The sequence below is a fragment of the Nelumbo nucifera genome, chromosome 7 (assembly GCF_055504915.1).
Source record: "Nelumbo nucifera cultivar China Antique chromosome 7, China Antique-T2T, whole genome shotgun sequence".
NCBI lineage: Eukaryota > Viridiplantae > Streptophyta > Magnoliopsida > Proteales > Nelumbonaceae > Nelumbo > Nelumbo nucifera.
In genome coordinates, this window is record NC_142655.1 from 55,233,791 (window position 1) to 55,259,266 (window position 25,476).

A 25,476-nucleotide genomic window follows, 5' to 3' on the forward strand; every position below is an offset into this window, starting at 1 on the left:
TATTAACAGTGAGAGTCTTGTTTCTCAAGAGATGGTGGATAGATTACAACTCAAAACTGTTCAACACCCCCGACCATATCGTATGAGGTAAGAATTTCTTCTAAATGCTTAATTAATTTCTCTATTGGTAATACATTTGAAGAATCAGTATGGTGTGATGTTGTCCCAATGGATGCATGCCATATTCTTTTAGGACACCCATGGCAATACGATCGTAAGACCATTCATCATGGGGACAAGAACATATACAGCTTTGTGAAAGACAATAAGAAAATAACTCTTAAACCAATGCAACTTGATTCATTTCTAAAGAAGGAAACCAAGCCAACCACTGCTCTCTTCACCTCAAACAAATTGGCTCAAGAAGAAGGAAATTTGGATGTTGCTTACGTACTAGTTGCAAAAGAAGCTAGCAAAGAAACACCTATTCCAGAGATGGTGAAGAAGCTACTTCATGAGTATGCTGATGTGATGCCTGAGGAATTACCCAATGGCCTTCCTCCCCTAAGAGATGTACAACATCATATAGGTTTAGTGACAGGAGCAGCATTGCCTAACTTACCCCACTATAGAATGAGTCCTAACTCCTAAGGAGCATGAGGAGCTCCAAAGACAAGTAATAGAGTTGTTAAAGAAGGGGATGATCCGTGAGAGCTTAAGCCCATGTGTTGTACCAGCTTTACTCACACCAAAGAGATATGGTAGTTGGCGTATGTGTGTTGACAGTCGTGCCACTAATTAGATTACAATTAAATACAGGTTTTCCATACCCCGCCTTGATGACATGTTAGACACATTGGCTGGCTCACAAGTCTTTTCAAAGATATATTTGAAGAGTGGGTACCATCAAATCCGTATCCGAGAGGGGGATGAGTGGAAGATTGCATTCAAGACTAAAGAAGGTCTTTATGAATGGCTGGTTATGCCATTTGGGTTGTCTAATGCTCCTAGTACCTTTATGAGGTTCATGAGCCAAGTTCTAAGACCATTTATGGGGAAGTTTGTGGTAGTTTATTTTGATGACATACTCATCCACAGCAAAGATCATGACAGCCACTTAGAACACTTGAGAGCAGTTCTACAAGTCTTGAAACAAAATAAGCTATATATAAATTTGAAAAAGTGTAATTTTATGACAGATCGATTGGTGTTTTTGGGGTATGTTGTTTTAGCCAAGGGGATTGAAGTGGATCAAGAAAAGGTTCAAGCTATTCAAGAGTGGCTAACACCAAGAACCTTAACTGAAATTCGTATTTCCCATAGGCTAGCAACATTTTATCGCCGATTTATAAAGAATTTCAGCACTATTATGGCACCCATTACTGAATGCTTGAAAGGAGATGAGTTTACATGGACTCCCGCAGCTGAGAAAAGCTTCCAAGAGCTAAAGATGAGGATGACCAAAGCTCCATATTAGCCTTACCTGATTTTAACAAGCTCTTTGACGTTGAATGTGATGAATCCCATGTTGGAATTGGAGTTGTCCTTAGCCAAGAAGGCCGTCCAGTTGCTTACTTTGCAATGTTCAACTTTGATTCTTAGGTCTATTAATTTTCTTAATTTCTTTCTCTAGAGTTTAGTTTCTTTTTTGTATTTTTTGATCTTTTGTAGTCCTAAATTTGCTTTTTTAGTTTCTAATTCACTACATCCCATCCTAAATCGTCCCAAGTATCATTCCCTACCTTCATAAATCAAACCTTAGCCATTAAAACTCTCAAATTCCAAAAGTTTCCTTAATTTTTAGTCTACATTTTGCTATAGCCCTGCATCATTTCTGTTAGAGAATAAAAACCTATTCAGAAACCTCACCTAACATCTTAAGCTTTTAGGTTGAACAATTCTTTTAGATGGTACCAGAGCTTGTTTAACCAAGTGGTCTAGTGTTTGATCCTCACCGCCCCCATTAATTAATTAAAATTCAGCACAAGGTATGGGTGGTTTGTGCTTGTCTACGCTTCAAGCCCGAGGGGCATGTTAGATACTAAAAACCTATTCAGGGACTTCAATCTAACAGCTTTTGATGGGTAAATAACAACTATTGAAATCCGGAGATGAAAATGGTAAACAAAGAAAAAGGTATCCACATAAACCAACCTGTGTGAAAAAAGAAAAAAAAAGGACTGCATAATGGTGAACTACACAAAACCAGGTAAACCCATTGACCATGGGTTCCAATCCATTACATAACGAGGAAACCACTACTCCATCAAAATGTTAAATGTTTTAAGTTGGACAAAAAAAAAGATAAACGTAATAATCTAGCTGTGAATCAAAAGGGGCAAATGAAATCATCAAACGCAATAATTTATCAATAATATGACGTATAGAAGAAATCCACACTTGTAAATATTCATGGATAGCCAGCCATATTACTCTTTGTCCTACAAGATACACACCAATTAACAGTTGGATCTCACGTCCAGGAAAGCAATTAAAGGGAGGAGGTACTAGCACCATCATTAGAATGGTTTAAATAAAATACTGCCACAGCTATACATATACCAATTAAAATACTAAACGTGTCCCAGAAATTTGGCAGACTACTGATGCTAAAAGTCAAGGGCATAAACAGCACGTGTAGTTGAACTGTTAGGAACAAATTAGCAACCATGTTGTAGGCAAATTATTCAGAACAGTAGCCCTTTTTTCCTACTTACGGAACTTACGGCTTCCGACTTAAATAACAACAAGCCAATGAACCCAGGATAACACAGAAGATCACTACAATCTCCCTCTCAGACGCCCTAGATTTCTAATGGGCTCAATTTCTGTTGCATGATCAATAGAAAAGATCATTACCCAGAAAAATAGATGAACGAATAAGCTCACCTAACCGATGAAGAAGATTGATGAGTGAAATTTGAAGGTCTGACTCTGAGCTCTATATTTGCCATCTCAATTACGATGACTTTCGAAACAGAGGCAAGCTTGGAGATGGAAGATTGGTGATACAGTCCTTGGAATGGAAGAGTTGGCTGACTGGGGAGTGATCGAGGAACATTCACGCCAGCGTCGGGCGTTGGCGTGAGTGTCTGTTCGAGGCCATTTTAGATTTGCGTCCTTGGCTTTTTGACCATTCAATGGAGAACATGGCCCAGAATTGGGGAAGCCTCGATAAACTTTTGCCAAATATCAGTCAAGAGACTCTCAGACACATCAAGTTTCTGACTGTTTTACTCTGGTAGGTTTGCGAGTAAACAGAGTTTCGCTTCATTGACGACGTGGCTGAATTTGATTGGTCAGATGTATCAATAACGTACTCCTGCAACTTTTCCTATTTTTTTAATTTTCTTTTGTGGAGGTAACGGATAACGCTTTTTTTGGTAGAAAATATAACGGATAACTGGATAAGGGTAAATGTTAGAGGTGACGGAAAATTACTCGAAGGAGCCTTTTTTTTTAAGTTATTTTCCTCACCACTGCCTCCCTATCTAATAATTCCCAAAAGTTGCCTTGTTTTTTAATTTTTGCCTTCAATTCAATTCAAGCACCATCCAAATTTTATCTCAAGTAGATCTTTCCAAAAAAAAAATCTTATTCTTATCTCAAGAAGAAAACGATACCCTTACTAACAGAGTTCACCATTTCGCTTCATCAGTGTAACCTACACCATTGCGATATCACGTTAAGAAGTAGTAGTTTACTGAAAATAGTGTTGGATGGTCTTTTTTTTGTATCTAGTTTATCTGTTTCTTTTATGTTTTAGTTCATGGGACCCTTGAAGGGTGTATCTATCCTCCCAAATATTTAAGATAAAAGTGATCTTTTGTCTCATTATTTGTTTATCTTGGGTATGGAGGGTCTTCTGAGAATGCTCGTTAGGGCTAGGAAGCATAATTTGATTCATGGTGTTGAAATCCTACACCTCTGATGTTTCTTTTTCTTTTTTTTTTTTGTTAATGATGTTTTTTTTTTTTGTTAATGATGTTTTTCTTTTTATGAGGGTGTCTAAGAAGGAGGCTGCCAATCTATTGGGCATCATTAATAAATTTCAAGGAATGTCAAGGCAACTTATTAATTGCCAAAAATAAGGTATTTTTTGTAGCAAGAATGTAAGTCATAAAGGACAGAAACTTCTTAAAATGCTACTTAAAATAAGTAATTTGGATTGTAAGTCAAAGTATTTAGGTATTTCCTATTTTGGAAAAGAAGAAAATAGTATCATTTGTTGATTTTGTTTTTGACAACTTGTCTAGTAAGTTGTGATGCTATCCAATTCAAGGTGTGTCAAGCCGAACAAGTAGCAGATAATGTCCAGTCAATTGGATGAAGCCAAGGTGGAGGGACAACATCGTACACCACAAAGATCTGCAGACAAAGATAGAATCAGAGGCTCGAGGAGATGCTCCCCGGAAAGGCACTTTGACGCTCAAGTTAGTAACAGGAGGTGAGATTGATTGGGATGAGTTGTAGAGTGCAAGATAGTCCAAAACGAGGAGAACAATCTAAGAACAAGAGCATGTAGTCAATTAAAAGTCCTTTACGGGGGGGGAGATGCCTTTAAATAGGTGAGCATCTATGTTGTAGCCATATAGGTTCTTCATGGGGTTACCGGGATGAGGCTGCCCACCAGGGTTCTACAATGGGGGCATGTCTCCTTGTCCATGTGGGACTTTGCTTCCTCACGAGGTCTTAGATGACATGGCTACATGGGCGTATACTGACATGGTTCAAGGACATCAACCACAAAGCGACCATGTGACAGCTTCTGCCAGTTAGGACATCGTTCGAACAAGTTAAATGACTTAAAAACTACTAATCCCTCAAAGGCAAGTAACTTGGTTTTACTTAAGTCTATTAGGCAAACCGTTGCTAACCATGTAATGTCTATGGTCCACTAACCAGATATGGTTAATGAAAATATTGATAAAGTCCAAGGTCCTGGTTGGAGCCCCCTCCTCGATCAAACATTGGAAGGAGGGCTTCTTCTTCGTGAGGCACCAAGACGGGTAGTTGTTTCCTTTCGAGATGGTCATCCCAAGGATGAAGGAGAAGGCTCCACCGAGGCTGAGTTGTCATGAAGGAAGTAGTGTCCACAAGAAGGATCATGTGTGTAAACATTAGGGAGTACACCTTGTCCAACATGTTGATCCGTGTCAGGCTTATGTGGTCCTCGGCTGGTTGGTGTCTTAGTTTGCTCCGCACTTAGTCCCCAACCTTGCTTATTGAGTACTAACCTTGCAAAGATACTAAAATGGCTAGAGACAACAAGAGGACACCCCTTGGCAGTGGCGACTGCGAAGGTTGCGGTTGCCTCGCCAGCTGGTGTAAGCTCTCAACAATGGTCCGTAGAGGACACCCCTTGGCAGTCAAAGTGGCCGAGGTCATCAGAGGAAGTCATGATATTCTAATTGTGCTAACAATAATTAAGTTAGATGGAACAAATTGCTTGGTGTGGGCACAATCCATACGGATTTATTTTTGTAATATAAATAAATCAGGTTATCTTACAAGCAGTAAGGAAAGGTTGACAAACTGATTCTACATATGAAAAATGGTTGCAGGAAAACTATACAATGATTTGGATGGTTAGTTAACTCTATGCAGCCTCAAATAAGCCAACATCACCTCTATATGAATTTGGTTACCTCTATATGAATTCGGCTAAGAAAATTTGGAAGTATTATAGAAACATACTCTTAGGAACTAAATGTTGGAAGAACTTATAAGTTAAAGAATGATATAAATAATATGAGACAAGAGAGAAAAGTGTAACAGTGTACTACTCTATGTTGAAGTCATTGTAGTGGGAGATTGATGTAATGGAGACAATTGTGTGGGAGTATACCAAGGATGTAGAGACTTAACGAAGTTTAATATAAAGAAATAGGGTGTTTGAATTTCTCATAGGACTCAACCCTAAGTTTGACATTACTAAACAAAACATTCTAGTTAAGGATAAAGTGACCCTTGCTCGGGCATACTCCATGGTTAGTAGTGAAGATGGTAGGAGGCAAGTACAATTATATGGACCTTCACCAACAGAGCATTTTGCACATGTCGGGATAAAGTCAAAGGGGCCAACTGAGAAAAAATAGGTGATATGCAAATACTACAAGAAGCCGAAACACACCAAGGATACTTAATGAAAGATACATCTTGATCTTCTTCCATAGAGGTTTTGGAATAACAACAATACTAAGAAAAGTGGTCAAACTGTGAAGCCTAAGAATGCAAATGTAGCTACTGTACCTGGAGGTGGAAACAAAGAAAGTGAGAAGTCAGTGATAGAGCAACTGGTAGTAGTGAAGGCGGAATTTGAAAGGTATGGGAAGCTCATCAACCATTTGGAGACTACAGTTGTCGAATCCAACTCTTTAAGCAACACCTCTTCATTTTCCTTTGCACACTCAAGTATTTGTGCTTCTACAAATCATGCTACTATATCAGGTAATCATAAAATCTCTTGGATTATAGATTATGATGCTTCAAACTATATGACCAACATGTCTAACATCATTTTCTATTCATAAAAACTCCTTTTTGATCGAGAGAAGTGTTAGACAGTGTATGCCCTTAGATCCAATCAGTTTGATGTACATAAACATCTATTGTAAATGAATAAAAGTACATAATTGATTCATGTTATATATGGTGTGTTTCTGTGTAATTATCCTTAAACTGGACACTTATGAGACTTGTGTTAGTTTAGAATATTCTCAGCCGTTGGATAGAAATGAGAAAGCTTATCCTGCCAAGACTAACACTAATGTGCTGCTAAGTCGGTTGGGGTATCTTGTCTCAGCAGCCAGGGTTAGACTCCAAGCACATGTAGTGTGTGTTTGTTTGAAACACTAAACCCGGACCAATTTCCAGTTGTGCCCCTGATGGGCAAAAATTGGAAAGTTACACCTAACCCCTAGACTCAATTATGATACTGTATTGGGTGTCGATTTAAGCCATCTTTGATATGCGCCAATCAGTGAGATCCTTCGGGGATCAAAACCTGGATATGTTGGGACAGTCTGAGAATTCACTCAAGTGGGTGATCATAATGACAGGATCAGCCCCTTTGTCGGACAAAGTAAATGATCGGGACTACACTCTCTCTGATGGAAAACCAAAACTGTCGGCAATCGATTTCAACCGTGTTTGAGATTTGTTTTGCAAACTATATTTATATGAATATATATTATGTTTTATGAAAAAGGTTTGCAAAAGGTTTAATTCCCGAAACCCATCCGAGTAGAGAGTGCAACACTATAACTTGCAGCCGAGGGAGGGGTCATCTCTTGTCAGGCAGTGTTTGATCATTAAGGGCTGAGAGGTTAAGTGTAAGACCATTTAATGCTTTTATACCTAATGGGCTATATCTCACTTAAGTCCATTGTCCTTGGGCCTTTATAAGATGGCTGGACCCAAGGACCATTTAGTGTAAATGTTGGGCTCATTAAGAGCCTATAGTGATGAACTCAGGGGTTCACTGTGTCAACAGTGAATTCGGCCAGGCTTTGTTATAGAAGTTAGGCTAAACCCATACGGACTTTTGTGAGGTCATTGTTAGGGTCCCACGCCATAAAAAGAGAGACAAGTTAACCAGCAATTAATAAAGGACGTGAGCCACCTCCTTAATAGGCTTAAAGCCCAAAGATTAATTGGATCAATCAGGGTGTCACATGACAGCTTAAGCAATTATGTGACATGGGCGAATTTGGGTATAGATATGGGTTTGGATCAGTAAATAGGATAAGATGATAAGTCTTATCCACTTAAAGAGTCCAGATCCAAATAAAGATTTGGATTACGAAACTTCTAATTGGATTAGGAGAGCTACTCTTCAAGGTCTCTAAATAGGAGAGGGCAAACTACTCCAATTGACACACATCATTGCTCTCAGTTCTCCCTCTATCCTTCTGCTCTTGCCGCCATACATACCCAATTCGTTCTCCACCTTTTGGACTAATAGAGATCAATTCCTACCATTGATTTTGTAAGAAAATCATATCAGATTTCGTGCTCATCTCCCTTGTTCGATCAAAGCTGTTGGATTGCAGTTCTTGTTGAATGACTGCATTGCTGAACCAGCTCCATTTTAAGTTGTGTCATCTTCAGTGGAAGCAGGTTTTGGTACCCTCTTTGGGTGTGAACACCTACTTTGGGAACTACACGTGTGGATTCTGTATCAGGTATTCCTCTCCCTTTCTTTTGGTTTCAGATTTGGTCCAGATTAGTTCAAGAACGATCCTTGAAAAATACAGTTTTTCTAAAATTGAGAATGCGATTCCTAGAAAAGAGAAAATAAATTTTTGAAAATTTGCCCAGCCATCTAACATGGTTCAACCATCCATATGACGGATTTCCCCTTCCTTCAAGAACATATCTTTTGTTGATGGGTATCTTGCTCCCATCTTTTGAAATGGGAATATCAAAGCCTCAGACTCCTCTGTTTTATCATCTGTTCTTCATGTTTCCAAACTTTACACCAATTTCTTATCTATTAATAGTTTGACTAAATCTATGAATTGTAGCATAACATTCTTTCATACTCATTGTGTTTTTTAGGACTTGAAATCTCAAAGGACAAACGGGAGTGGCCATGAGGCAAATGGAATATACTTGTTGGATACACCTAATGGCAATCTTGATTCTTGAATCACTTCAACAAATAACTTTTGAGTATATTTTTAGTGAGTTTGTTAATCGAGTCGTATTATGTCGTTTACGTTTTGGTCATTTGTTTCCAAAAATGTTTAAAGGGATATTTTTGTCTAGTCTTCATTGCGACTCATGTGAACTTGCATATCATTGTACACATTCCTAGTCAGTGAGTAATAAAATATCAGCTTTTCATTTCCATATTGTGCACTTTGATGTGGGGGGGTCATATCATTTATCTGATATGAGGGGTTACAAATATTTTATCCTTTTTGTTGTTGATTACTCTTACTTTAATTGGATTTACCTCATGAGATACCGAGATGAATTACCAATTATTGTACAATAGTTTCATGAACTTATCTCTTACCTAGTTTGATACTTAGATCAAAACATTCCGCTCTGATAATGGTAAGGAATATTTTGAGAAAAATCTCTCATTCTATTTTGATGCATTTAGGGTTATTCATTAGAGTTTTTGTTCCTATACTTCACAACAAAATGGAGTGGTAGAAAGGAAAAACCGTCGTGTGGTTGAGGTTGCTAGGAACCTTTTATTTGCATCTCATGTTCCTATTAAATTTCGGGGGATGTTGCCTTTACAACTACATACTTGATAAACCACATGCCTTCATAGGTTCTGGGTTTCAAGATCCCCTTTATCATTCTTTTTTTTTTTTCTGATGAGGATTTCTTTTCTCCTCTTCTTTGAGTTTTTGGGCGTGTTTACTATATTCATGTTCATAGCCATTAAAGACGTAAATTTGAACCTAAAGCACACATGTGTGTTTTTCTAGGATATGCCCCCACACATAGAGGATATTGTTGTTATGATCCTGGGCATGGCACTTGTTCTTGCAGCCGAGAGAGAGGTCCTCTCTTGTCAGCAGTGCTTGATCATTATGGGCTGAGAGGTTAAGTGTAAGACCATTTAGGATAGTACCTGATGGGCTAATCTTGTACCTGCCCACAGTCATTGGGTTTTTATAAGATGCTTGGCCTAGGGACCACTTAATGTAATTGTTGGGCTCATAGAGTCCTTGTGATGGGCTCAGGGGTTCATTGAGCTTTTCAGTGAATTCGGTTGGGCCGAACCCATGTGGCTGGTGTGTAGATCAATGCTTGGGTCCCACGCCATACAAAGAAGCCCAATTGGGTAGAAGATTGGAAACTAGTTAAGTACTAAACACTTAATGGGCCAAAAGCCCATTTCGAGCTGGGCTAATATGATCACCCATCTATGGGGCAGATCTGGGATTAAAGTTAGCAAAAGGATTGGGCCTTTAACCTTATCCACTATGGGAGACCAAATTCAAATCAGATTTGAATTTGGTAACCTCTGCAGATATGATTAATATCATCCCCTATCCAAATACTGATTTGGATTGGGATAATTCCTAATTAGGAGGTTTCTTAATCAAGAAGAAAAGAAGAGAAACCCTAACTAAGAGAGAACAAGATCAGATTTTGAACATAGGGTTTTGTGCAAGAAAAACATCATGCAAATTGAGATTGGATCACATACACACTCCAGAGAGAAGAGAAGCAATTTCAGCCATCTTCATCTCAGGAGTTCTCCTCTAGCCGCCGCCATTTTTTCTTACAAGATTTGATCTTTGAAGAAGAAAGAAATCAAGAAATTGGTTCTTGACATCAGTTTTGCAGAAAAGACTGAAAAGATTTGATGCTCAAAGTTTCCAGTGGATTCTTGCGAAGGATTCAGTGTGTAGGACGCACTGTGCTGGTTCCGTTTGACATACAGCTGTGTCATCTTCAGCAGGAGCGGATCTTGGTGTCCTCTTTGGGCGTGAACACCAACTTTGGGAGATACTGCTTCTCTGGATCATGTATAATTCCTCCGTTGTCTTTGGTTCAGATCTGGTTCGATTATGGTTCAAGTAGAATCATTGAATATTGTATTCTAAATTTAGGGAATATGATTATCAGTTGGAAGAAGGTAGAAAATTTTTGAAAATCGCCCACCCATTCCGCAATCTTTTTGGCGTCCATACGATGGATCCTATCATTCTTTCAATAGGCTCTTGACAGAGTTGCCTTACTATCACAGTAAATGGAAATTGAAGGCATAGGACTAGGCCAAAGTTTTATATCCAATAATAAATTCATAACTCATTCAACTTCTTTTCCAACAGCCGCTAAGGCTATGAATTCGGATTCCATGGTTAAGTGAGATATACAAGTTTGCCTCTTGGATGCAAAAGAGATTGCACCCCCACCAAGGATGAAAATCCATCCAGAGGTGGACTTGTTATTTCAATTACCGGTAATCCAACTTGCATCAGTATACACTTCTAGTACAACTGGATAATTACAATAAAACAAGCCAAGTTCCAAAGTTCTCTTGAGATACCCAAGAACTCTCCTAATTGCCTTCCTGTGCTTTGCACCAGGATTACTTGTAAACCGACTGAATTACTTACTGCAAATGCAATATTAGGTCTAGTACAAAGCATAGCATACATCAAGCTTCCTATTGCGCACTAGCATACTCAAGTTGTGCAATTGCTCTACCAGTATTTTCTACTAGCTTTATACTAGAATCATATGGCGTGCTATATTTTTTAAACCCTAAATGCTTAAATTTCTCAAGATTTTTCTCAATATAATGTGATTGGCTTAATGCATAACCCCTATTATGCTTTTTAACTTTTCTTCCCAAAATGGTATCTAATTCTCCTAAATCTTTCATCTTGAAGACAAATGATAGGTAGTTTTTAGTTTTATTTATGCCAACCATATTTGTACCCACAATAAGCATATCATCAACATAAAGACATACAATTACTCCATAATTTTCAGTGAATTTTGAGTAGATGCATCTATTAGCACTATTATATTTAAAACCAAAAGCTAGAATGCAAGAATCAAATTTCTCATGCCACTCCTGAGGTGCTTGTTTTAATCCATACAGTGATTTAATCAGTTTACAGACTTTCTTCACATTTTCAGGAAGAACAAATCCTTCTAGTTGTTCCATATAAACCTCTTCATTTAAATCATCATTTAAGAAAGCAGTTTTAACATCCATTTGATGAACAGATAAGTGATAAATGGATGCTAATGTTATGAGTGTTCTAAATCCTTTGGCTACCAATCTAGCCTTAAAAGTTTGTACAGTTCCATCAGTGTTGTATTTTCTTCTAAACACCCATTTACGTTTTATTGGTTTTGATCCTGGAGGCAGGTCTACTAGTACCCATGTGTTATTTGACATTATTGAATCCATTTCATCATTTATAACCTCCTTCCAAAAGGCAGCATCTCTAGAAGTCATGGCCTCACTGTAGGTTTTTGCTACCGCCGTTGGTTCAAGTTGTAGCAGCAGCAACGGTTGCGCGTCCTCGGAACAGGTGAAAATAGTAACAACGGTATAAGGGAAATCCTAGATCTTCAAATTTGATTTAAGGGAAAAACAGGTATTTTAACCCTTCAATTAATATTTTAACAGCGATGGTAGTTTTTTGAAACAATAGGGATAGTGTTAGTCAATTTTCATGCAGTAAAGGTATACTTATTCAATTAACTAAACCATAAGGGTAGTTTAAGAAATTTACCCTATTAAATATTATTTAATAATAATATTTTTTATTTAATAATAATAAATAAAAAATAACTAGTATTATTATTATTTATTTAATAATAATAATAATATTATTATTATTTGATACTATTTTTATTTAATATTATTTTTATTATTTATAGTATTGTTGTTAAGGGATAAACTCATGTAACAATGAAGTAATGCCAAAGACTGGCAACCATGATCGGATATAACCAAGTGTGGACCTTTAGAACATTAAAACTCAGGCTAAGGAAACAACCATGGACATCCCTCAATAAAACAAGTCCGTAAAGATGCTTAGTAAGGACAAAACTGAGCATAGGGAACAAGCGACTAAAAAAGCCGTGGTTGGTGCTAGGGATGGCCACGAGCCAAGCTTCTCACAAGCTATTCAAGCTCAACTTGGCTCATTTAAATCGAGCTTCGAGCCTGTTATATAGGCTCATTTGTTAATCAAGTCGAGCTCAAGCCTAGTGAAACTCGGCTCATGAGGCTCACGAGCCTAATCGAGCCTAGTATAATAAATAAATAATTTTTATTACATACATACATACATATAAATATTTATATAATAAATCATTTTTATAATTATTTTTTGTATGTATAATAATATATATTTTTTATAATTCTTAATTTTTTATGTGTAAAATAAAAAAATATTTTTATATGTATAATTTTTATTTTTAAGAAAAAGCTTGACTTGCAGTTGAGCTTGAATCGAGCCGATCTCAAACTTGCAGGCTTTTGAACTGAGCTGAATTCGATCTCAAGCTCATGCCTAACACTATTTTTATGAGCCGAACTCGAATAACCAAATATTTGACTCAGCTTGACTTGAATCCACCCCTAGTAGGTGCTTGCAAGTATGGATTAAAGTGAATATGCTTCATGAACGTAGCCTGACATGTGCCACCACATCAATGGCTCAAAGACCTATCTTCGTAACTATTTGGATGGTATTCTGGAATTCTTGATATGCCCAAAATTAATCCCCTCCTTTGCCTCTAAATAGAAGGGTACTTGACGGGATAGAAATATATCCAAGGCCAAACACACTGAAACTCTATCATTTTCTCACTAGAATTATTCTTGATGTTTGTAGAGATATTCTGATTCCATCCTTTTATTACTTAAATTCCCCTTTTCAAGCTCACTGACACTATTATTTTCTTTGTATCCTTTACTCATTGTCTCTAGAACTAAGACCCTCTTTATAGTGTCTAGCCCACAATTGTCATACTATTATTGAGAATAAAATAGTAAGTTTCACTTTGAAATCTTAGAGAATTGCTCAAAGTCAAACGTTCTTATCATTTCATTGCTGGGCATATGCAAAGTTGAAATCATTTCTACTTCTTTTTCCGATTTCTGATTTGAATAATAGCTTTTTAACCTCTCATACGTTAGATTTCCTGATTCATCAAACTTGGCCAATGACAGCCCCACTGATGGCGTCTTACTTGGTAGGATATTTGACTCATTGTGATAGTGACATGGGATTTCTGCCACTAGGGTGGGTTGGAGGGGTTATGGGGATGGGCCAGTTCCGTTGTTGGAAGTAGGAGTTGGGATCTCATGCCAAGAAAACGACTCCTGATCTCCTGCCTACGTGAACTCTATCCAAGTCTATCCACAATACACTACCCCCATGAATTGGGAACATCTCCCCCTGCATAAATACTATGCAGAGGATGAGATGTTCTTCATGTGTGGCTGCAATGTTATGTGGGTAGATGTGGACAGGAGATCTGGATTCGAAAACACGCTCCAATACTCTTGCCCAAGGTTCAAAATTTTGATAGTCAATAGTATCATATTGGGGCTTCCTGATATGCCCCTACAGGGGGTGTTTCGGGGTTTAACCCAATTCAGGGGGCAAACATGCCTTAAATCGATCCCTCTGAATTAGATTTAAAAAAAACAAGGGAATGAGACACGATGCAGTTCGATACACTGATATTGGCATATTGAGCTGTATTGATATTTTGAACCTTATTCTTACCAACGTCATCTGATACCACCCATCTCACAATGAGATTTCATGGGACCTGCCATAAAAGTGGGACTCGTCGTGTAAATGTAGGACCCACCGTGTAGATGTACGGTATCAAATGTTGGTAGGGTGTGAGAACGTATTTTATCAACAGTTGATACTAAAAAAGGAAAAAAAATAATGAAAGAAAAATATAACCGAACTAATAACGTGATAAGAATAGTACATTAATAGCTAATAAGTCCACATTGAAGTTGCTAATCTAATTCGAGTTCAGATCTCCTGTCCACGAAAACTCTGCCCACGTCTACCAATATAACATCACAGCTACATATGAAAAATATCTCATCATTCTATATAGTATTATGGAGGAGGAGATGTTTCCAATTAGTGAGTTGTGGGTAGACGTGGGCAGAGTTTGTGTGGGTAGGAGATCCGGATTCCGAAGTCATCTAATTCATTCGACAAAAGCGTTTTATCAGATACCACGTGCCTTCACCTGTCTGTTAAATAAACTTTCTTGGCTGTCTTACGTTCGACAGCCTGTACTGTCCACAGAGTTCTTTCTGCGTGACACGTTAGTTCATAAACGCAGCCGTATGCTTACGGCATGGTTTTAGACTAATGTATCACGTGGGGACTATCGAACATGGACAGCCCTTGTTTTCTCCATTGATCTTCGTTGTTATCCGTCAAATTTGGAGAGCTTTCTGCGGTCAAAACTCAGCTCTGCGTCAATTGACAAGTAATTAGACGAACACACGAGCGAGCGAGAGAGCTTCAATGGAGTCTCCGTTCAAGCCCGATATTCTGAAAGGGAAGGTTGCCCTTTTGACGGGTGGAGGCTCTGGAATTGGGTTCGAGATAGCCACTCAGTTCGGCAAACATGGTGCCTCTGTTGCGATCATGGGCCGCCGCAAACAGGTCCTGGACTCTGCTGTTTCCACTCTCCAATCGCAGGGAATTCGGGTAATCTTCCTTTCTCCTTTGAACATTTGTTTTCTTCTCGTTTTCTGCAACTCCAGTTCCCATGAATTTTTTCTCCGCCGACCTTTATTGTGTTTTTTTTTACTCTTTTTCCTGAACATTTCATGAAATAGCAATTTGGTTCGATTCTCTTTGGTGGGTAACTCTCGACTTCGAGTGCAATTGGGTGTTTCTCAATTCCAAGGACAATTGGGCTTTTTTTTTTCAATCTGAAAAATTTGCAAATTATTATTTTTATTTCTTTTCATACCCTTGATATGGGTAATTTTATTCGTCTCCTTATTTTCTTGTCTGGATTACAAGTTACGACAAAAATGCACATATAATATCTATCTATTTGCCTTCTGTCTCAACGTTGCAGTGCAGTTGATCTCTTTCTGGTTTGTTTGGTATATCTCCTTTGGAGGTTTGAAGCTTGTCGTTTTGATTTGACGTATTTTTTTTCTATTTGACTGTTCCTATGAGTTACTGGTTCAATTGAGTTTCTGATACTAAAAATCTTCAGCATTCGATTACTAACTCGTGCACATTCTTTACTAGGATTCTGCTTTTAGCCTGTCTCAACTCTCAAATAAGAAATTTCATATTTAGTGATGATGCGCCAAATCATTTGTTGCCCCAAAATCTGATTTGTTGCCTCTTTTCCAGTTTCCCTTTGCATGTGATATTTTGAAATGAGTTTATTCCAGATACCTCCAAGAACTAGCGGCAGCTCTATTGCTATCATATCCATGATTCCTATGTCCATACTTGGATTTTCCTGGCTGCTTAACCATAATGTCGTAGGTATATATATTTTTTTTCTTAGTAATGCCTTGTCCATCAAATCCTCAAATTGTATATCCTTTAGGTTCATGAGTACTTTTTTTATAGGTTAGGTCCATATAGCATTTTTAGAATAGCAAGCGTAACTATTTAAATGGACTTAACCATTTAACCATAATCGATTTACTAATTTTCCAATAATTGTATTGCCAATCTGAAACAAAAAATTTCTTATGCTTTCTATTTAATGAGGAATTTCTTTATGACGTCATGCGAGCGAACAAATTCATCCAAGCCTACATGAATTCTGTTTCGCCATTCCACTCTATTTAATGTCATATCTATTGTTAAATTATCGTCACTTTAAATCATTTCTTACTACTTCTACCCATGTTCTTTTTGGTCTACCCCTAGCCCTTATAGCCCCTTCGACTTGTAACAAATCACTTCTTCTTAGGGTGTTATTAATGATCTTCTTTGGACGCGACTAAACCACTTTACTCTACTTTCTCTTATTTTATCACCTGTTTGATCTACTCCTAGGTTCCTTTGAATGACTTCATTTCTAATCCTGTCCTTTCTATTTTTTTCCACTCATCTCATCCATCTCAACATGTACATATCTACCACACTCATTTTTTGGACATGTTGTTTCTTGACTACCTAACACTCTGCTCCATATAGCATATCTGGCCTCACAACTGTTTTATAGAATTTTCCTTTAAATTGAAGTGGTATTCGCTTATGCATAGAACTCCATATGCACCCCTCCATTTCACGCATTCTGCTCTAATCCTATGGGCGGCATCCTCTTCAATATCTCCCTTATTATGAATTGTCAAACCAAGGTTTGGAAGAAAGTCACATTGAGTTATCTCTTGGTCTCCATTCCTAAATGGACCTTGATTTTCACTCCTATTATATAATTAAATTTACATATCATATATTTCATTTTAATCATTCTTTTTAAAACCTCTTGTTCTTAAGGTATTTGACCATAAACATAATTTTGCACTTAATCCTTCATTAGTTTTATCAATTAAAACAATGTCATCAGCAAACAACATGCACCAAGGAACTTCCTCCTGAATATGTTTAGTCAATTCATCCATGATTGGTGCAAATAAATAAGTGCTAAGTGCTAAGTGCTGAGCCTTAGTAAAGGCCCATCTTCATTGTAAAATCTGATATCTCTCCCACAAGTGTTCTAAAATTGGTTGTTGCACCCTCATATATATCCCTAATTAAGTCTATATACCTATTTGGAACCCCATTCATTTCCAATATCTATTATAATATCTTTCTTGGAACTCTATTGTATGCTTTCTCCAGATCAACAAACATCATATGATGATCCTTTTTATTTCTCTCTAAACTTTTCTATAATCGTCGCAAGAGAAAAATAGCTTCCATAGTTGATCTCCTTGGCATAAAACCAAATTGGTTCTTTGATGTACTTATTTCATGTTGTAATCTTTGCTCAATTATTCTCTCCTAAAGTTTTATAGTGTGGCTCATGAGCTTAATCTCATGATAGCTATTATAACTTTGTAAATAGGCACCATACTACCCTTTCTCCATTCACTAGGCACCTTCTTTTCTTCTGTTATCATATAAATAGCTTTGTTAGCCATAATAAGCATACTTATCTCATACCTTTCCACAATTCTGTTGGAACCTCATCAAGTCTTAACGACTTTTCCTTCTTCATCTTATTTAGCACTTCTTTTACTTCAGTAGTTCTAGTTTTATGAAGGTACATGTTATTTTTAACATTATTAGTATTATTAATCTCTCCTCCATTAGCACCCTCTACATGTTCGTTTAATAAATTTCAAAATAGCTTTTGTCTTTGCTTGGCTTTCTCATCTTCTACCCAAACTCTTTGATCTTCCTCTTTAATGCACCTAACATGGTTTAAGTCTCTACCTTTCCTTTCTCTCATCTTTGATAGTTTATAAATTCCTTTTTCTCTCTCTATTTAGTGCTTAATTTATGATAAAGATCATCATATGCCCTAAACTTAATTTCATTTTCTTTCGAACTTCCTTATGGTTTTATGTTTTTTCCCTGTTTTCTGTTTTTTAGTCTTTTACCATTCTTTGCAGTATGCTCATTTTAATTTGATTATATTTTGAGCCTCTTCAGTTTACCACCAAGTTTCTTTGGTACTTTATGCAGTTTTCTCATCTATTTTTCTTCCCTTTCTTATACACACATTTATCACCACTAATCTATGTTGTGTGGTTAAGTTTTCTCCAACTTTTCAATACTTACACATCATTCGTTCTATTCTCCTAGTAAGAAAAAAATCTATTTGACTTATGCTTGATCCACTTTTAAATGTTTTCAAGTGTTCATCCTTCTTTTTGAAAGATGTGTTTAAAATTATCATATCGTAAGCTACTACAATTCTAAGCTTGTATCTCCTTGTTGTTAGAGCTGTTAATGGACCGTAAATGGGCTGTTTGTGGGCCTATTTATGTGTTTAATTCTGTTTGTGTAATCAGGGGTATTCTTGTAATATTCCCTCTTTTTTTGAATGCCCTAATATATAAGCTAGTGGGGTGCCACCCCCTAAATACTTTTGGCAAACTCTCTTCTCTTCTCTGCTATTTTCTCTCTTCTCTCCCTCTTCTTCCATTCCAGATGATATTAGAGTGGGTGTGACAGCAGATTGGTACTTGAGTGGACTTCTCTTCCTCTTTCTTCTCTCATTTTTCTCTGGAAAGGACTGTAACACTTCAGATTTGAGAAGGAACTGCTTGGGTAAGGGTTTCTTTTCTATTTTTTCCCTTTCTGGTCGTGGGACTGAAAGGGTCATTGTTTGAGTGTATCCCTTGTATCCTGTAATGGAGGTTTGAGTATAAGGAGAGGTGTCTCTCTGTGTTCTACATAGTTGTATGGTCTGTGGTCCAGTTGATAGAGTGTAAGCCTAGTTTCTTGGATTTTTTATATCAGGTCTGTGTTGTTAACTTGACTGTACTGTGTTTCTGTGTGCTGGATGTTCTTAACTTTGCTTGAAAGTTCAAGACTGTAGAAGTGTTTGACCTGTGGAGTTTGGATGGATTTTTTTTTCTCTTGTTCCTGATTTGACCTATAGGGCCATGGCACTTGGAGTTGCAGAAATTTTGTGGTTAAAGAATATGTTAAAGGAGTTGGGAGTTGAAGTTCACAGCCCAATGTCATTGTATTGTGACAACAAGGCAACAATCAATATTGCCCACAATCTTGTGATGCATGAAAGAACAAAGCATATTGAAGTTGACAAGCATTTCATTCATGAGAAGCTTGAAGCTGGTGAAGTTTGTATCCCTTATGTAAACTCTATGGATCAGTTGGGTGACATCTTCACAAAGGGTGTTTCTAGTACCCGCCATTTGAATATTTGTACCAAGTTGGGAATGTTATGGGCCTGCGCATAGGATCCCGTCACGGGTCGGTCCTCGGTGCGAAAGCCCTGCTTTCCCTTGCGCCTTCCCTTGCGTGCAGACCCTATTGCGGAAATTGAATGAGTGATTTTTCCAAGAGACCACCCGAACTCTCCCTTGGGGTGATTTGTCCAAGAGACCACCCGAACTCTCCTCACTCTCTTTCTTGATTGCGAAAACTGAATGCTTTACTTCAATTCGTAGCTCCTTAAATAGGAGATTACAGAAGGGAATTCCTTGTTGGATTCGGCTAGGCTAGGGTAATCCAACTCAAACTAAAACTCCTAATTTCTTACTCAAACTAAAACTCATAACTCTTACTTAAGAAGATAAAATAAGGATAAGATAAGATAGGGGATAAGGGATAAGGTAAGCTGGCGGTGAGTTGGCGGGCAAAGCTGATGTGGTAGGATAAGTGTGGGCCTTGCCTGATGAGCTGTCATGTGGGCCCCGCCCTACTGCTGCTGCCGGGCGATGCGTGCCTCGCGGTGCTGCTGCCATGTGGTGCATGCTGCTGCCTAGTGCTGCTGCCGTGCGGTGCGTGCTGCTGTGTGGCACTGCCGGGCAGTGCGTGCTGCGCGCTGCCGGGCGGTGCGTGCTGCGAGCTGCCGGGCGGTGCGTGCTGCGCGCTGTCGGCAGTGCGTGCTGCTGTGCGGCGCTGCCAGGCGGTGCCTGCTGCTGTGCGGCCAGCTGTGCGTGCTGCTGCCTATGACTGCGCCGCAGTGCGCTACCGGTTGGTGTGACCATAACATTACACCCCTCCTGGACAACAAGCTTGTCCTCAAGCTCGAATTCCGGATACGGGGCTTTGAACTCTGCCAATGGATCAAACGGCTGCTTACTATCTCTCATCCCACCAACAACATGAACAACAGGGACTGCCCCGTATATCAGTGCATAAAGCTGGATTATTTTGATGCAAACCCCAACCACCTTCTTTAGTTTCCAGCTCCCAGGCGTAACCATGGCTTACAGTGACTACACGATCTGTTGCACTCAGTCCAGCCGCAAGGACATTGAAGTGTTCCCCACCTCCTGGGTCATATAGTTTGAAGTAGTTTTGTAGAAGATCCACATAACAAAAATCGCGTACTGGACCACGGCCCCGGTGTGCTATGTTGTGGATCACAGGAACGCACCGGGTATACTTACAGAAGGGAACCTCAAGAGCAGCCTTTCGAAGAGAACCGTGCGTTTTAAAATTCCCTCTCAGCCTCCCCCATATATATTTTTCTCAATATTGCGGAACATAGGGCTGTCTATGAACACAAAATCCATGCCATCAATATAAGCTTGAGAGAAAGTTCCCTCCATATCCTGCCCATCCACCTTACATCTCTTGTGCACTCCTGTTTCTTGGATTTTTGCATAGTTACCATACTGTGGTGCCGCAACTATAACTCTATGTCCACGCCGAGCCAAGGCCTTCGGTGAAGCCCCAGCAACATCGCCAAGCCCACCCGTCTTCGACCACGGAGCGCATTCTGCAGGTACCAATATAATGTTCGTGACATTGTCCCCGGCCAAAGGAGGAGACCTTACAGTTTCATCTTCCGTGCGCTGATCCTTGGGAATAACTGCGGCTGTAGGGGCAGCGATCTGCTGTTCGTTGGATGCCTCTGCCCAGTTTGGACAGTGACTGTTTGTGTTGGCGATTCCCTCATAACTCCCTTCTTTGTTGGAGAGGAATGCTTCCAGCAGACGTCGCATCTCCCAAATATCTTCCCTGACTTCACGAACCTCCATGCTGGTTTCTGCTAGCCTATGTTCCAGTTCGTTGACCTTGAATGATAGTTGCTCCATATCGCCCGTGACGTTTGTCTCTGATACCAAATGTTATGGGCCCACGCGTAGGATCCCGTCACGGGTCGGTCCTCGGTGCGAAAGCCCTGCTTTCCCTTGCGCCTTCCCTTGCGTGCAGACCCTATTGCGGAAATTGAATGAGTGATTTTTCCAAGAGACCACCCGAACTCTCCCTTGGGGTGATTTGTCCAAGAGACCACCCGAACTCTCCTCACTCTCTTTCTTGACTGCGAAAACTGAATGCTTTACTTCAATTCGTAGCTCCTTAAATAGGAGATTACAGAAGGGAATTCCTTGTTGGATTCGGCTAGGCTAGGGTAATCCAACTCAAACTAAAACTCCTAATTTCCTACTCAAACTAAAACTCATAACTCTTACTTAAGAAGATAAAATAAGATAAGGATAAGATAAGATAAGGGATAAGGGATAAGGTAAGCTGGCGGTGAGTTGGCGGGCAGAGCTGATGTGGTAGGATAAGTGTGGGTCCAGCCTGATGAGCTGTCATGTGGGCCCCGCCCTACTGCTGCTGCTGGGGTGTGCGCGTCTCGCGGTGCGGCTGCCGTGCGGTGCGTGCTACTGCCTAGTGCTGCTGCCGTGCGGTGTGTGCTGCGTGCTGCCAGGCGGTGCGTGCTTGCGCGCTGTCGGGTGGTGCGTGTTGCCGTGCGGCGCTGTCGGGCGGTGCATGCTGCGTGCTGCCGGGCGGTGCGTGCCGCGAGCTGCCGGGCGGTGCGTGCTGCGCGTTGCCGGGCGGTGCGTGCTGCGTGCTGCCAGGCGGTGCGTGCTGCGCACTGTTGGCAGTGCGTGCTGCTGTGCGGCGCTGCCAGGCGGTGCCTGCTGCTGCCTATGACTGCGCCGCAGTGCGCTGCCGGTCGGTGTGACCATAACAGGGAATGATAGATATATACAACCCAACGCGAGGGGGGGTGTTGTTAGAGATGTTAATGGACCGTAAATGGGCTATTAGTGGCCCTGTTTATGTGTAATTAGGGGTATTCTTATAATCTCCCCTCCTGTTTTTGAATGCCCTAATATATAAGCTAGTGGGGTGCCACCCCCAGCCCCGTAAATACTTTTGGCAAAATCTCTTCTCTTATTTGCTCTTTTCTTTATTCTTTCTTCATCTTCTTCCATTTCAGACTCCTATTTAATTCCTTTCTCCAAACTCAAATCCTCCATGCACCATATGATATCCTATACTTATTTTCCTCGCATGCCTATTTAAGTCTCCTCCTATAAAAATATTCTCATTGCTTGGAATTTCTTGGATTAATTCTTCTAAGTTTTCCCAAAATTGTCTTTTAATGTTTTCTTCTAAACTTACTTGAGTGCATATGCAGTAACTATGTTAATGATTTCTTCACATAAATAAGTCTAATTAAAAATTATTCTATCCCCATTTTTTTTAACATTTGCAATTTTGTTTTTTTAGATCCTTATCTATTCTTATTGATACTTCATATCTGTTATTTACTTCTCTTATATACAATAATTAGTAGCCATCTATTTCTTTATCCCTTTTACCCTTTCTTTTAGTTTCTTGTAAGCATGTAATATTAACCCTTTTCCTCTTAATTGTGTCTACTAATTCCATAGTTTTTCCTATTAAATGTCCCATATTTCAAGTGGCTAAACAAAGTCGTGTTTCTTGCATTAGTTTCTTTACTTGCCTCCATTCTGAAGGATGTAGGGACCTTGCCTATTTAACACCACAACTAGGCTTTGTTGTGGGTAGTTAATTCCTGGGACCGTCATAGCATACCCTTGCCTTTTTGACACTAAACTTGGGTTAAGGTGCATCACATTATTTTTGAAGGACACCCTAGCATGAACTTGAAAAGACAGATTAGGATCCATGATCATGGTTTGGCAAAAGTTTTAGTGCTTGCTGCCAACTTGACACAACCCTCCTCTATTCGGGATTGGGACCAGTAGTGTTGGACAAGCTCACACTGGCAGACTTTATATATAACTCTATATCTTGATTATCATCATCATGCTTGAGATAGTCATTTACTTGAATAACATTGAAGATGGGACTGGCATTAGCTTCTCGTTGGAGTTCCAATAAACCAGAAAGTATTCCTACTTTGAGAAGAATTTTCATGTCAATTTTCTTCATTTCCAGTTTGTGACATGTACCTTGCAGTGATCTCTCTTCCTCATTGGCACCATAACCTGATTACTCACCTTATTCATTGGCTCATATTTGCAAAATTAGTGCTGTCCTTGTACCTTCTTGCTTTAGGCTTTTGTCACTTAGTGTAATTGCTGGATATGATTTGCTTATATTCCTCTTTGATAGAGCTCCAATGTCTATGGGTTCCCCATGTTCTTTTATCAAATTCATTGGGATACTATCAAAGTGGACTTAATGGAAGTATTTAGGGACTTCTACCATGTTTCGACTGCTGCTACAGTAACCCGAACCAGCAAGAGGAAGAAGAGAAGAAGAAGAAGAAAAAGAAGGGACTGTCGAATCTGATGGGTAAACCCTATCAGTCGACCCCTTAATAGTAATTAGTCTCTAATAATTTCTACAAAGACTAAACTGCCCTTACTTAAGTTTGGGGCAAAGTGTCTCTAATAAAACTGCCACATAAGCATACAACTTAATAAGGATAAGATGACTAAACTACCCTTATTTGGCTCACTTTAACACTCCCCCTCAAGCTGGAGAATATATGTCATATAATCCCAGCTTGTTACATAGATAGTTCACTTTCCCTGAGCTTAGAGCTTTTGTAAACAAATATGCTCACTGATCATTCGAGCCCACATGTCTCTCCAGCAAGAACCTTTTCCCTCACAAAGTGGCAGTCAACCTCTATGTGCTTCGTTCTCTTATGAAAAATAGGATTGGATGAGATATGGAGTGCAGCTTGATTGTCACAGTACAATTTCATAAGTTTATCCATGTGGAACCCAATTTCTTGTAGGAGATTCCTCAACCACACTAATTCACAGGTAGTGTGTGCCATGGGTCTATACTCGGCTTCAACACTGCTTCTAGCCACAACCGTCTGCTTTTTACTCTTCCACGTCACAAGATTTCCTCTAAGAAATGTGCAATAGCTTGTAGTAGATTTTCTGTCATTCACTGAGCCTGCCCAGTCTGCATCTGTATACCCAACTACTTCAAGTTTTCCTCCTGGTTTATACAATAGTCCATGACCTGGAGCTCCCTTCAGATATCTTACAATTCTAAGAACTGCATCCCAGTGAGGTATACGAGGGTTCTGCATGAATTGGCTCACCACACTGACTGCAAAGGAGATGTCGGGTCTCGTGATAGTTAGATAGTTCAGCTTCCCCACTAGTCGTCTATACCTTCCAGGATCTTCAAATACTTCCCCTGTATCACTGCTCAACTTAACATTTGGTTCCATAGGGGTCTCAGCCGGTTTTGCACCTAACAGTCCTGTTTCTTCCAGTAGATCAAGAACATATTTTCTTTGGCACAGATTTACACCTTGTTTTGACCTGACAACTTCTATGCCCAAGAAATACTTCAATGTCCCAAGGTCTTTTGTTTGAAAATGGTTTTGCAAAAATACCTTTAGTTTGTCAATTCCCAATTTTTCACTGCCAGTAATAACAATATCATCCACATAGACCACTAATAAAATCTTTCCAGCGTTTGAGTAATAGCTGAACACTGAGTGATCAACCTGGCATTGCTTCATTCCAAAACTCTTCACCACTTCACTAAACTTCCTGAACCAAGCACGTGGTGATTGTTTCAACCCATAAATTGCCTTCTTCAGTCTGCACACCTTATCATCCTCCCCCTGAGCAACAAACCCAGGTGGTTGCTCCATATATACCTCCTCTACAAGGTCACCATGAAGAAAGACATTTTTGATGTTAAGCTAAAACAAAGGCCAATCATACATAACTGCCAGGGAGATTAGCACACGAACAGAGCCAATCTTAGCCACCGGAGAGAATGTCTCCATGTAGTCCACTCCATACAACTGTGAGTAACCTTTAGCAACGAGTCTGGCCTTCAGACGCTCCACACTACCATATGGCAAGTATTTAACAGTATACACCCATTTACAACCCACAACATGCTTACCAGGTGAGAGAGTAGTGAGCTCCCATGTTTGAGTATGTTGAAGAGCAGAGAGTTCCTCCTCCATTGCCTGTCGCCACCCAGGTGAACTAAGAGCTTCTTGGACATTGTTAGGTATGGAAATAGATGACAAAAGTGAAACAAACTGACGATGTGAGGTGGAAAGGCGAGATAATGAAACAAAATTGGAAATGAGATGGAGAGTAGAACTGCGTTTACCTTTCCGTAAGACAATGGGTAGGTC

At 39.4% G+C, this 25,476-nt stretch overlaps 2 protein-coding genes across 3 annotated transcripts in view; one reads left to right on the forward strand and one right to left on the reverse strand.

Moving 5' to 3' along the window:
- Positions 1-3,164, reverse strand: part of FC2 (ferrochelatase 2) — a 102,290-nt gene extending 99,126 nt beyond the window's left edge. The window contains exon 1 of the mRNA XM_010262285.3: positions 2,830-3,164. Coding sequence (XP_010260587.1) covers positions 2,830-2,894 — 65 coding nt within the window. The 5' untranslated portion in view covers positions 2,895-3,164. The remainder of the gene's footprint in view (positions 1-2,829) is intronic.
- An 11,657-nt stretch (positions 3,165-14,821) lies between these two features.
- The window catches only part of SDRB (short-chain dehydrogenase-reductase B), a 32,404-nt gene continuing 21,749 nt past the window's right edge, over positions 14,822-25,476 (forward strand). For both annotated transcript variants that reach the window (XM_088891355.1, XM_010262286.3), the window contains exon 1: positions 14,822-15,140. In XM_088891355.1, coding sequence (XP_088747481.1) covers positions 14,955-15,140 — 186 coding nt within the window. In that variant the 5' untranslated portion in view covers positions 14,822-14,954. The remainder of the gene's footprint in view (positions 15,141-25,476) is intronic.